The sequence below is a fragment of the Phocoena phocoena genome, chromosome 8 (genome assembly GCF_963924675.1).
Source record: "Phocoena phocoena chromosome 8, mPhoPho1.1, whole genome shotgun sequence".
Classification (NCBI taxonomy): Eukaryota; Metazoa; Chordata; class Mammalia; order Artiodactyla; family Phocoenidae; genus Phocoena; species Phocoena phocoena.
The window spans coordinates 104859924-104872915 of NC_089226.1; the positions used below are offsets into that span (position 1 = coordinate 104859924).

A 12992-nucleotide genomic window follows, 5' to 3' on the forward strand; every position below is an offset into this window, starting at 1 on the left:
TCACAGGGTTGTGGTGAGAGTGAAATGAGAAAAAAAGACTCCAGGCACCTGGCACACAGTGAGTGGGCACAGCAGGTAACAGTGTGATTATCCAGAGGCACCCTAGCCAGGAGGCCAGCTGTCCCATGGGGTCTGCCCAAGGTCAGGGCTCCAGTGCAGAAGGTGCAGTCGCCACGGAATTGGCAAAGGCTCTTTATTCAGTCCTGGAGTGGAGCTGGCATGGCAGGGCAAAGGCAGGGGCTGCTCAGGGCCAGGTCATCAGCCCCTGGGCAGCTCAGGGCTGGCCAGGCAGGGATGGTAGACGCCAGGTGCCAGCAGCTGCAGGGTGAACTCAGTGATGACGGCCGTGAGCCCCCAGATCCGGTGTGGCCCGTGCAGGAAGACAGGCAGTGTGTAGCGGAAGTGGCCACCATGGCAGAAGTGGGTATAGCCCTGGTTCTGTTCCTGCAGCAGATGGGCCAGGGGCAGTGCAAACACTTCATCCACCTGTGGGCAGGAGGCAGCGAGAGGGTAGACAGAGCACTGGCCACTGCAGCCTCCGCCCATCCGGACGGCCCAGACTCCACCCCTAGCATCTCCCCACTCACCTCATCGGGGTTGGGCCTGAGGCTCTGGGGATCCAGTGGGCCCACGCCGGCCAGCACTGGCACCACAGTGGTCTTTTGCTGAGGCAGGAGGAGGGCAGGCAGTCAGGGGAGGCACGCCCTCGACAGGGCTTTGGGGCTGGGGCAGGGAGCCTGAGAGAAAGACTCCAGGGGCCTTTAGCAGTGCAGGCCAGGTCCACCTGGCCCTTGGCCTTGGACTCGCTCCAGCCACACTGACTGACTCAGGCCCCCCAAACACACTCGACCCATTCAGGCCTCTGGGCCTTCGCTTTTCCTTATTTTTACTACCCTAAAATCTCCCAGTGGTCATTCAGTCCCTACCTACCCTGCAAAGCCCTCCCCAACCTTTGTCCACGGAGCAGAGCAGAGCTGATTCACCCCGGAGCCACCTCCACCCCAGGACCTGAGCCTCAGTATCCCTCGTGAAAGGGGATAAAATACCCCTGGCCCCTTCCTGACGGGCTGTGTGAGGATGGAACACAACTGCCAGGCAGGTGTCCCCACCGTACTCCATGACTGCCACAGTCCATGACCACCCTCCTTGTCCCTGGGGTCCCTGCTCCTAGCCCAGGGCAAGCAGAGGGGCTGAATGGGGCAAGGGCCGGTGGTGGTTTCAGGGCCTGGCGGGCATACCTGGTCGTGCACGGGCCTCAGGACTCCCCACACGTGCTCCTCAGGCACAACCAGGCCCACCTCCTCGCGGGTCTCCCTCAGGGCCGTGTGCACCACGTCGAGGTCAGCGGGGTCACACTTGCCACCTGGGAAACTGAACAGGCACAGGGAGCCTGGTTCTCGGGCTGCTGGGGCCGTGGAGGGGTGGGGGTGGAGGCTGTGGCAGTGACCCACCTAAATAACGTCTCCGCCCCTAGTTTGCAGAGAGGGCTAGGCAAGCCACACGACCGCTCCAGGCCCAGTTTACTTCCCTGAACAACGGGAGTAAGGGAGAGAGGCCCTGGGGCTCAGACAGGCAAACTCTGCTTATGGTGGCCCCAGAGGCGCTGACATTGACTCTAGGGTGTCCCCAATTCCCGCCGGGGGCGGGGCCAGGGCGGGAAGCCAGGTAACCCCGCCCCGCGCGCTTCCTCGGCTCGGGGACACGAATCTCCCAGTAGTCGCTGGAACAGGGCGGAGTCCTGCCTTTCTGGAGGGGGACACAGATCTGAACGAGGTGTCGAGCGATCCGCGCGGCGCCCGGGCAGGACCACCTGCGGCGCCAGATTCGGGGCGGAGGGACGTGGGTTGCTGACTCCCGCCATAGCCCTCTGCCTGACGGGCTCTCAGACCCAGACCCATTCTACAGAGGCGGAAACCGAGGCTCGGAAAGGCTAAGTGCCTTGCCCACGACCCTGTGGTCTCCGGGTTCAGCGGCCTCTTCCTAGAAGGGAGAGGAGTTCCCGGCCGGTGTACCTGACGTCACCCTTGTGCCTCCCGGGCAGGCGGCTGGACCGCAGCGTGTAGAGCAGCGCCGGGACCCCACGCAACGAGCACAGCGGCACGAGAACCGCGGCCGCCGCAGGTCGCGCGCGGAGCCGGGCCGTGGCCCCCGCCAGCAACCGCCGGCAGCGCCGCTCGCCCTCCGCCGACAGGCAGTCGGGCAGCATGTCCGGCCCAGCGCGGCCGGGAAACCGAGGTCACCGGGCAGAGCGCACACTCCAGGGTGTCTCGGGAATCTGGGGGGCGGGCCGTGGGAGGAGTCTGCCCGCAGGGTGGGGCTCCGTAGCGGCAGCGGCCTTGCCCACGGGGCGGAGCCCGATTAAGGGGCGGGCCCAGGCCGGGAAGGGGCCTCTCCGCGAATTGTGGGGCGTGGCCAAGGGGCGTCACCAGATAGCCTGGACTTCCGGTAGAGGGGCGGGCTTGGGGCGGGCTTGGGGCGGGGCGGAGCTGGCGTGGATGGTCTGGAGAGTGTCCCCTTACGAACGCCTAGAGCAGCTGGCGTCGCGCCTGGCCCGGCGACCGGGCACGGCCGTGCTGACCGCGGGGTTCGCGAGTCGGGGTGTCTGGCTGTTAAGGCCCCGCCGGGACCCGCGTTTCTCCGCGCCCGCGGGGGTCCGGGACCTCAGAGGAAGTGCTCCAGGATGTTCGGGGTTGGCGTTTAGGGAGTCTACGGGGCAGAGACGCCTGGGGCCGCGGGAGGAGTGCCCGGCCCTACCCACCCTCCGGGCCCTCTCTCCTGGTTCCACTGGGTGGCACGCGCCGCGCCCTCTCGCTCCAAGGGTCCCACTCCAGTCCCCGGCCTTCTCCCTGCTTTTCCCGCCGCCGCCGGTAGCTCGTCTCTCCTCCCAACCCCCGTCCTCCGCAATTTCTACTCTTATAGGTGTTGGTTTAAATGTCACTTTCTCTAGAAGCTCTCCTACCTGGAGTGTTGATCGGATTCTCAAACTCCTCCCGCCACCCTCACCTTGATCCCTGTGGTCACTGCCTGTGGTGTTGTGCACCCCTCGGCCAGCCTCTGGCCCCTCGAGGACTACACACCCCAGCCACGCACTTAGCACCTAAACGTGGAATGGCAGGTGTCCCATGTTTTGCTTCGACTTTGAACGGGTGCTTCCCTGAGTTGCAATTTCAGTCCTCATCTGGTCACACGAGGCAGAGGGCAGGAACGCAGCCTCCTTCACAGCCCTGCCACTCAGCATGTGTCGCCACCTTTACCATCACTCTGTGCTCCCAGGGATGCCAGCAGCACTGGGCAGAGCTTTGCGATGTCTGCAGCCCAGACTCTGGGGTGTGGGCATTCCTGAGGCCCTCCGCCTTGGCCTCCAAGGACAGAAGTGCAGCTGGCCACCCATTCCAAACAGTTTAATGTTGCAGGGAAGAGAGAGGTAAAGCAGGGTTTGGAGGAGTCACTTCCAAGGCAGAAGGGGGCAGGTTGGGAGGTAGGGGCTCTGGTTCCAAGCCTGACACCATTCCCAGCTTTGCTGGAACTCTGGGCAGGTAGCTTTCCTCTCTGGCTTCCACCTGCCCTGCTTTCCTTGTGAGGGGAGGATGTCTCTGCAGAGTTGAGGCTGAAGAGGGGGGCCTCCAGGGTAAGAGGACTCTGTCCACAGGACCCTACCATCACTGTGGGTCCTGGCCAGACCCCAGGCGCACTGCAGTGCGGGAGAGGAGCCCCAGTCCAGCTGGGAAGGGGAGGCTCCCCGATCCCTGTCAGCCTGGATATTGGATAGGGGGTATGGTGTCGGTCGGGCCCTTGGGATTCGGAGGGGGCTTGAGGCTCCAGGGTACAGGCCCTGGTAGGTGAGGGGCGGGTAGGTGGCTGAGGCCAGCAGAGCCTTGGGAGCCAGCAGCTGATGGTGGAGCCTGGCAGGGGTCCTGGAGGTGAAGGCTGGAGCTTTGTTGCGGTCTGAGGGAGGAAATGGTGTGAGTGGGCCCCAGACCCCCCCTCACACCTTCAGCCTTCCCGTCCCGTTCCCTGCCCCTCCCACCCCAAGTTGCCCGCCACTTAGCCTTTGTGCTTGCTCTTCCCTCTGCCTGGAATTTCTCCCCCACCTTCTCCCTCTGTCCAAACCCTTCCCAGTCCTCCAAGGCCCAGCTCGGGAACCACCTCCTCCAGGAAGTCCCCCCGACGCCCCTGCCCCTGCTCTCAGCACCTCGTCCCGGCACCGTTCTCTCTGCCTCCCCCTCTCTGTACACACAGATGACCAGGGAGCTTGCTGAGCATGTGGAAGCCCCTTCCTGGGGGCCCCGTGGCCCCGTCCACTACGCAGGCTCTGGTCCCACTGTGTCTGTGGGCCTGGGGCCTGACCTTTCTCCTGCTCTGTGGAGCCCTTCGGCAGGCAGGGGCGGAGGCTGCTGCGACTCCGGGTCCGGACGCTGAGCAGGGGCCGTGGAGATATAGGCCTGAAGGTGGGGCAAGCAGAAATGAGGCAGGGGGTCAAGATGGAGAACCCAGGCCAAGGGTCATGGTCAGAGTCAGACAGTGGGACCCCGGGACAAGCCAGTGGGCGTGACCCTGAAGGAAGGGTCGGAGGCCTTAGGAGATGCCTGGGGATAGGGATGGGGTGAGGGGGTGGGTTAGGGCAGCTGGGCGGAGCTGTCAGGGGCCAGACGGTACCAGGAGTCCGGGTCACTCTCCCTAAAGCCCTTGGCAAAAGGGTTGCTGGTGAGTTTCAGCTGGGTGCTCTGCAGAGGAGAAAGGGTGGGCCAGCCCTGAGCTGGGGAAAGGCTGTGGGCCCCGGGCTCAGCCACCCTCTCCTCCCTGGACCACCCCGTCCCCAATCTGGAGGCCCTGGGACCTGGGACCCTCAGCCCGGGAGCCACAGAGCCAGTGGGCATGAAGGCAGGGGAAGGACTGTGGGTAGATGCCCACTGAGTCCGGGAAGGAGAGAAGGGCAGGGGTCTGTGTGCCTGTGGGGCCTAAGAGCCTGGCGCCTCAGTTTCCCCCCTGTGAGGTGGGCTGGCAGCTGCCTCACGAGCTGTGGCCTGACCCACCCGGTGGTTCTGATATGCCGTCACGGCCGTGAACTGGGTCTCCGTGAAGATGAAGGACTTGAAGTTCTCCTGCGTGTAGCGCTCACTGTCTTTGCGTGGGTCCACGAAGACCACGTGGAAGCGCGGCTGGTAGCGGTGCACGGGGCTGAGAATGATCTGCGGGGGGGTGCGGAAGGAATGGGGCAGCCGCAAACCCTCTCTGGGGCCGAAGCCCTTCTTCCAGGGCCCGCTGCCCCCATCTGATAGCGGCGGTGCCGGGTCTGAACTTGAGAGTCTGCAGTTCTGTATCAAAGGCCCCTTTGTTGGAGGTTCCAGGCTGCTTGGTGTCTCTCACTCCCACACCCCAGCTGTCTCGGAACTATCCGGGATCTGACCACCTTTCCCACCCCACTGGCTCCACCCCACCGGGCCACCGTCATCTTTCTCCTGGATTTCCACAGCTGCTTCCTGGCTGCACTCCCTTCACACAGCAGCCCCAGTGAGTCAGCTCAGAGCCCTCGTGAGCTACACAGAGTAAAGACCAGAATCCTCTCCACAGCCAACTGGCCCTGCAGAGCAGTGCTGGATGCCCCTAGGATCCCTTCCCCTCCCACTGCCCCTCTGAGCTCCACCCCAGCCAAACGGGAGTCTCCTCACAGCTTCCTCAACTCCCCAGCATTCTCCAGCTTCAGGGCCTTTGCACTTGCTGTTCCCTCTGCCTGCAACGGCTCCCCCTTCTGTACGCACAGGCTCCCTCCTCCACTTACGTCAGACCCCTCTTCAAATAGCGCCTCAGCTGCTTCCTGAGCCCCCTGAACTCAACGGCCCCCTCCGTCTCAGCCCCGCTCCCTGTTTCCTTTCTCTCCCGGCATTTATCACCCTTCTGCCGTCTGGATTCTATGCTTACCATCTGCCTGGCACCCCAGGAGGTGAGCCCCCGTGAGGGCAGGGATCTTTGTCTGTTTGACACAGTGTCAGTGGTGCCGGGTTCCTGCACCTACGTGGGCCTGGCCCACCCGCCTGGCAGTCTCTGCTGTCCGACCCCCGGCCAGGTGAACTGGGGCACCAAAGGCCCAGCCAGCCCTGGCTCGGGCTTCATCACAATCAGGCCCCAGCGTCCCCTGCCCTGGCCCAACCCCTCCCCGCTGTGGCCCGGGCCTCACGTGGCCGTTGTCGCCCAGCAGGTTGTTGGTCAGCATGAGCTTGTCGAAGGACACAATCTGGCGCATGCACTGTGCGCCCTTGGCCGGCGAGTCGGGGTGGAAGTGCACGCGGCCAGGCGTGGTCGGGTCCACCTTGCCCGCCACCAGCCAGGGCGAGCTATGGAAGGCATACCTGGGGACAGAGCGAGGTGGCGAGGGCGCCCCGACTGCAGCCCACGGCACCTCATCTGCTGCCCCCACCCGGAGCCAAGACTGACAGGGCATCTCTGCTACTGCCCATGCACTGGCCCCGTCGGCACATGAAGAACCGGAGGCTCCAGAGTGCTGTCTGCCCTGGGCTAGCCCACCCTACCTGCCCAGGTGCGCCCACTGCTGCCCAGGATGGGCCCCCCCACCCCCAGCACTGCTCCGACTGGCCCCTGCCTCCCTCAGGGTGCTGGTGGGGGTCTACTTCCCCGACCAAGTGCCTGAGGTCTGAGCTGTGACCCCCAGCCAGGCCCGGACCTGTATCTCTTGTCATCCAAAGGCATGAAGTCCATGAGCAGGGCGTAGTCAGCCAGCGTGTCCATGCCCAGGATCTTCACCTGGAAGGTGGGGAACATCCTCCTGCAGGAGGGGGTGCTCAGCAGCTCGACTGTGGTTCCGGCCTGCCCCCCCACCCCGCCACCGCCCTGCCCCCCCCCCCCCCCGCCACCGCCCTGCCCCCCCCCCCCCCCCCCCCGCCACCGCCCTGCCCCCCACTCCCGCCACCGCCCTGCCCCCCCCCCGCCACCGCCCTGCCCCCCACTCCCGCCACCGCCCTGCCCCCCACTCCCGCCACCGCCCTGCCCCCCCCCGCCACCGCCCTGCCCCCCACTCCCGCCACCGCCCTGCCCCCCCCCCCGCCACCGCCCTGCCCCCCACTCCCGCCACCGCCCTGCCCCCCCCCCGCCACCGCCCTGCCCCCCACTCCCGCCACCGCCCTGCCCCCCCCGCCACCGCCCTGCCCCCCACTCCCGCCACCGCCCTGCCCCCCCCCGCCACCGCCCTGCCCCCCACTCCCGCCACCGCCCTGCCCCCCCCCCCCCCGCCACCGCCCTGCCCCCCACTCCCGCCACCGCCCTGCCCCCCCCCCGCCACCGCCCTGCCCCCCACTCCCGCCACCGCCCTGCCCCCCCCGCCACCGCCCTGCCCCCCACTCCCGCCACCGCCCTGCCCCCCACTCCCGCCACCGCCCTGCCCGCCCCCCCCACCCCCAGCACTGCTCATAGCTGCCCGCCTTGGTGACAATCATCTCTGTGCCCAGCTGGTTAGATTCCTCCCACGGAGCCTTCATCTCCAGCTGAACCGTCACACCAGACACACGTGGGTTCTTGGGGCCCTGCTCTGTGGGCTCAGCCATGGCTTGGGCCCCTGTGGAGCTGGTGGAAGGGCCTGATGGTAACAGGGAGTCCAGCTGGGGCTCCCAGCTGGAGCTCGTCATGGGCAAAGGGTAGGTCTCCGAGGGGGCAAATACCCCGAGGCCGGCAGAGAGGAAGGTTGGAGAGGGAGGATGGAGTGTGGGCCCCTGTTCACCTCACCCACCCCCACTCCACCCAGCCAGCCTTCATCTTTCAGGCTGCACCTAGATGCCTCTTCTTCCAGGAAGCTCCCCCTGACTGCCAGGCCTGTTTTCCCACAGGATCCCCAACTCGGCATCACTTCATGAGGTAAATGCTCACTTAAAGCTCCTGGAGACCAGAGACAGGACCTGTCAGGCTCCCCAGGGAATCTTTGAGCCATCAAGAGGCCGAGTGGCCTTGAGCCAATTGTTTCACCTCCCGGAGCCTCAGTTTCCACATCTGTCACAAACGGTTCTTAATATCTGCCTTATAGGGCTGATGTGAGGATTTGTGAGGACACGCACGAGCCTGGCACACAGTAGGCCCTTCATAAAGGACATCTGTTATGGATGACGTGACGCGTGGGGTCATGGGGGTGGGGGGTCTTTCTCAGCTCTGGGGAGACCTGGCTCCCTCGTGCTGCTTAAGGAATACTGAGCTGAAGGCGATCCCCGAATTACCACGAACAACTCTTACCCATCTCTGACCCCCCAAACGGGCCCAAATCCTGCCTCCAGAAGCTGGTTCTAGCATCTTTCTGCTCTGGCCTCCTCACGTTTTTCTAAAGAGCCCACCTTTTGATCTGCAGCCCTGGCACAGGTCTTGGCCAAAAACTCAAAAGCTCTGCCACAGCTCCACCCTTCTGATTAAAAAAAAAAAACCACCTAACTATCGATACAACGAGATACGACTTCACACCCACAGGGATGGCTATTACCAAAGTCCAAAACAATCACAAAAACAAGAAATGAAACATTACACGTGTTGGCGGGGATGTGGAGAAATTGGAACTCTTGTGCGTTGCTGGTGGAATCTCAAATGGTGTGAACCCTGTGGAAAACTGCTGGCAGTCCTTCAAATTATTAAAGGTAGAATCACCGTATGATCCGGCAGTTTCACTCCTAGGTATAAACCCAAAAGAATCCAGAGCAGGGACCCGAACAGATGTGTGTACATTGGTGGTCATAGCAGCATCGTTCACAATAGCTAAAAGGTGGAAGAAACCCTGGTGTCCGTCGATGGATGAGTGGATAAGCAGAATGTGTCTATACAGGCAATGGAATATTATTCAGCCTTTAAAAGGAAGGAAATCGTGCCACAGGCTACAACGGGGATGAGCCTTGAGGATGCTACGCTAAGTGAAACAAGTCAGTCACAAAAATACTGTGTGATTCCGCTCGTGAGAGGTGCCTGAAGGAGTCAAATTCGTAGACAGAAAGTAGGAAGGTGGTTGCTAGGGACAGGGGGAGGGGAAGGGGAGTTAATGTTATTGGGGACAGAGTTTCAGTGTTGCAAGATGCAAAAAGTTCTGGAGATGGATGGTGGTGATGGTTGCACCGCAGAGTGAATGTACTTAATGCCACTGAACACTTAAAGATGGTTAAAATGATGATCTTTATGTTTTGTATATTTTAACACAATTACAATTTTTAAACTAGGAAAAGTATCCTGAAAAACAAACTGTTAGTTTCTAGCAGCCCCATAAGGGGCTGAGGACCTGGTAAAACCATGAGATCCTCTGGGCAGAGGTAGAATTTTGGTGTTGGATGGATGGATGCATAGACGGATAGAGAGATGGGTAGACGGAGGTTCCTGGGATGGTATAGCGTGTGATGTGCTGGCCAGAGTCAGTGCACAGTAGGTGCCTGGTGAGAGTGTGGGGCTCCGGGCCCATGGCCCCAACCTTAGCAGCCCTGAGGGCCACGTGTGAGAAGTGGCACCTCACTAAAGCCCCTGGGAGTTCTGTAGTCTGGAGGTGGGTGGGTCTCACTGAGAGGGGCATGAAGGGTGGATGGGCTAATGCCCCCCACCACCTAGACCAGGCCATCACATGGGCAACTGCCCATCACCCAACCGTCCTGCTGGAGCATGTACGTCATCCCGGTAACCGATGCCAGCCCCCAGGGTCCATGGTGAGGTGATGCGTCCCAAGTCGGGGAGGCTCATGGCTTTGCTGGTCCTGGGAGCTTCACAGCCTGGTTACTGGCTTCCAAGTCTTCTACAAGCCTACATCCTGCCCATCCCAGTCAATGTGCCACCCCTGAGCACTCTCAATAACTCTGGGCAGGACCCTCTCCTCTGCCCAGCTCCTCTAAAAGCCAGCACCTCTTGGGGTCAGGAGTTGACAGTTTCCCACCGGCATGAAGTCAGGTTTGGAGGGGAAGTTAGAGGTTCCTTGTCCAGCCCCCCCGAACCTTGATCCTCAAGGGGTGAGGCCCAGAGAGGGGCAGAGCCAGGCCCACGCTCACCAACGTCTGATAAGGCTTTCACCTCCCAGAAATGGCTGTGTCTCCCTGCCTGTCAGCACCCCTATATTTGCACTTGGGTGGCTGTGAGCCCATCGACCCCGCCCTGGGGGATCTGAGGTCTAATTCTGGGGTGCCCCTGCCCCATGCTCTTGCCCAGCCCCTGGGTCCAGTGGCGTTTCCTTGGTCCCCACGCCCAGTCCCTGCCCCCCACCCCACTCGCCCCGGAGCCTGAGCCCACCCATGGGGCTCCCTTGGCCGCCTGCCCCTTACCTGCCATGGGGACAGCCCGGACTTCCGGCTCCTGGAGAAGGGCGGCTCAGCTGGGGTCCCTGCGTGTCCCGCCTCTGGTCAGTGCCTCCCGGTCTCCTGGTCCATTCGGCAGCACGGCTCAGCTCTCGGGCCCTCACTCAGTCCCCAGTCTCCTGGCAGGACTGGCCTTCCCTCCTCGATAGCCCAGGTCTTGGCTCTCCACCCAAGCCGGGCACCTGGTCTCTGTAGGCGGGACCCTGGCTCTGGGGTGTGCAGAGCCCCTTCTCCAAGCCACCCTCGCACTGGACTGTGCAAGGCCCCCGGCTGGGCTGGTGCAGCTCCAGGCGCGATGCCGTGGGGGAGGAGGGCAGGTGGGAAGGCTCTGACGTGGCAAAGTCTCCTCTCCCTCTCCCGGTCCCCTCTCCTGGCTTCCTCCCTTCCCCAGCTAGGAGCTGCTAGGAGCCCCCCAGCCATTCCTGATCAATGGGCCAGACACAGGGTAGGGGCCCATCTCGAGGACAGGCTGGGTGATCTGCAGGGGCCCACGCCTGGTTGACTGGAGGGGCCGGGGCTGACAGGGCCTCAGGGAGGTCAGGGGGCTGCGGTGGTGGCAGGAGCATGGAGGGCTGAATGGCAGAGGCGAAGCTCTCTCCCCAGGACCCAGACACCTGACCTGGAGCCGCTGGTGTGGAATCCCCAGGGAGCTTGAGCAGGAAAGGCTAGCGGGCAGCAGCCGCAAGTACCAGCAGAGGCAGAGCCCCAGGACTGGATGGCAGGAAGCCAGGTCCTCCTGACCGCTCGGCCCGATGAGCTATGCAACGCTGGCAGGACCCTGACATCTCCGTGCCTCAGTTTCCCCAACTGAACTAAGTGCATAATCGCCTCTGCCTGGGATGGGCTGGCCCAGCTTGGGGGGCAGTAAGCTGTCCCCATCCTGGTTGATGGTGCCTACACAGTCCCCACGGGGGGGGACACTGGCCCAGGTCAGAGGCCTCTGGGGCATGTCCTGACCAGACACCTTCCCCAGGCGGCCCCTGCCTGTCTGGGGCTGGGCATTCAGGGAACACACAGATCTCCAGTCAGGAAGGCAGAGGATGGGGGTTCCCCGAAGCTGGTGTCTGCTATGTGGTGCAAGGAGGGTCATCGGGCTAGACCCCGGTTAGCCCACTCCAGGAGGGAGCATCGCAGGCTAGCCCCCAGGCCGGAGCACTAGGTGAGAGCACACCGAGCTGGGCATGCTCGACTGGGGTCCCCAAAGGCGGCTGGACCCCCACACCTCCTCCAGAGTCTGGCACTGGGAACAAGGGGTTGGCAGAGGCCATACCTAACGGGGGGCAGAGAGGGGCTGCTCCTCTCGAGGGTGACACCCTGGCCCTTCCCAGAGCCACATGTCGCATGTCGGGGGCAGACCTCTCCTCCCTTCAGCTCAGGGAGGCCTGCTGCTTCCACCCCCTGTGCCCCCGGTCCCTGCCTGCCAGGCTGGGAGGAATCCCTCGGGGAGAGCTTGGGCCGACCCCTGGCATAGACCCACGGCCAGCTTTGGGAGGAAGGCTGCACCTGCACTGGGGTCTGCTGCTGGGCAAGATGGGGGAGAGTTCTCTGCGCCTGTGATGGAGGGTCCCAGCAGCCCCCAGGTGCCACCCTGTCCCAAGATGCACAGTGGGGCAGGTGAGAAATAGGCAGGTGGTGGAGGGGTTTGGGGGATCCGCACCAGTCCTAGTGGCTCCCCCTCAGCCCGGACTCCCAGGGGTCCGGGGTTCTGCTGGCTCCTGGTGTGTGTGTGTGCTTGCACACGCCTTTGGTCCGTGTGCTGGGACACCCCCCATACACACACATGCTCGTGCGTACGTGGGCACACTCACATGTCAGCCCAAATGCATAAACGAACTCAAGACCTGGTGACCTGCCACCACTCCTTTGCACATGTGCACAAGCTCCTCTTACACACACACACACACACACACACCATGCACACAGGCACGCTTCCCTTTACAGCCTCCTCCCCCGCCAGTCTGCCCTTCCTGCCAGGGGCGCCTGCTGGCCCCCTGCCCCCTCATCCATCTTGCCTGCCAGCCTGTCCCTGGTGCCCCATATCCTTCCCACCTTCTCATCTCGCTGCTCAATAGCAGAGGTCAGCGTGGCAGCTGTGCCCGCGGGGAGATGGCTGAGCCAGGCGGCGGGGGTGTAGAGGGGCCAGAGAGTGATGTCTGGAGAGGACGGAGCTCGGGGCTCCACCAGCCCCACTGTCAGGCAGGAGCGATGCTCTCAACACGGGGGCGGGGTGGGGTGTGGGCCCCGGGGGTGGAGCATGGAAAGTGTGAGGCTGTGTCCAGGCGTCATCCCACCCCATCCACTTCAGCCCTGCTGTGGACACCGTGCAGAGAGTGCCTGGGGCAGGACTGAGGGGACCCCAGACGCAGACCCTGTGCCCGCTCCCTCCCCGACGCTGACTTCTGTCCTGGATGGTGCAGGAGCCTTCCGCCTGCCCCACCTGCCCTACCTGCACCTCCTCCCTGCGTCCCTGTGCCTGGAGGGCTGTCCTGGGTGGGGAGAGCCTTGTTGAGCTGCACTGCTTCCCCAGCCTTGACGCTCCCTGAGCCCCCATGAGCCCTGAGCTCATTACATACCTGGAAACGCACACCTGGGCTGTACCACCAGCCACATATGGATCCCCCCGGAAGAATGCCCAAGGTACCGAGGCTCTCAGAAACACATGTGTGTGCAGACACCCCCCCACAC

The 12992-nt window shown here is 63.3% G+C and overlaps 2 protein-coding genes across 2 annotated transcripts; both read right to left on the minus strand.

The window, feature by feature from the left end:
- Positions 1-70: 70 nt before the first annotated feature.
- NUDT8 (nudix hydrolase 8) lies at positions 71-2251 on the minus strand. Its single transcript, XM_065883053.1, has 4 exons — positions 2013-2251; positions 1239-1371; positions 588-665; positions 71-486 (listed from the first exon to the last, which is right to left on the minus strand). Exons 1-4 carry the CDS (start codon positions 2204-2206, stop codon positions 259-261), a joined length of 633 nt encoding a protein of 210 aa, XP_065739125.1. The 5' UTR covers positions 2207-2251; the 3' UTR covers positions 71-258.
- A 1408-nt stretch (positions 2252-3659) lies between these two features.
- TBX10 (T-box transcription factor 10) lies at positions 3660-9635 on the minus strand. The gene is given in 9 exon segments (XM_065882474.1): positions 3660-3736; positions 3739-3945; positions 4348-4442; positions 4657-4724; positions 5034-5189; positions 6176-6347; positions 6680-6781; positions 7417-7721; positions 9606-9635. Coding segments are annotated over 9 exon segments (1212 nt in total).
- Positions 9636-12992: the final 3357 nt, after the last annotated feature.

Excerpts from the sequence above, each read along its gene's own strand:
- NUDT8 (XM_065883053.1), bottom strand. The coding sequence starts at position 2,206 with ATGCTGCCCGACTGCCTGTCGGCGGAGGGCGAGCGGCGCTGCCGGCGG. Across the intron at positions 666-1,238 it reads TGAGGCCCGTGCACGACCAG|CAAAAGACCACTGTGGTGCC; the intron begins GTATGCCCGCCA and ends CTCCTGCCTCAG. Across the intron at positions 487-587 it reads TCAGGCCCAACCCCGATGAG|GTGGATGAAGTGTTTGCACT; the intron begins GTGAGTGGGGAG and ends TCCTGCCCACAG.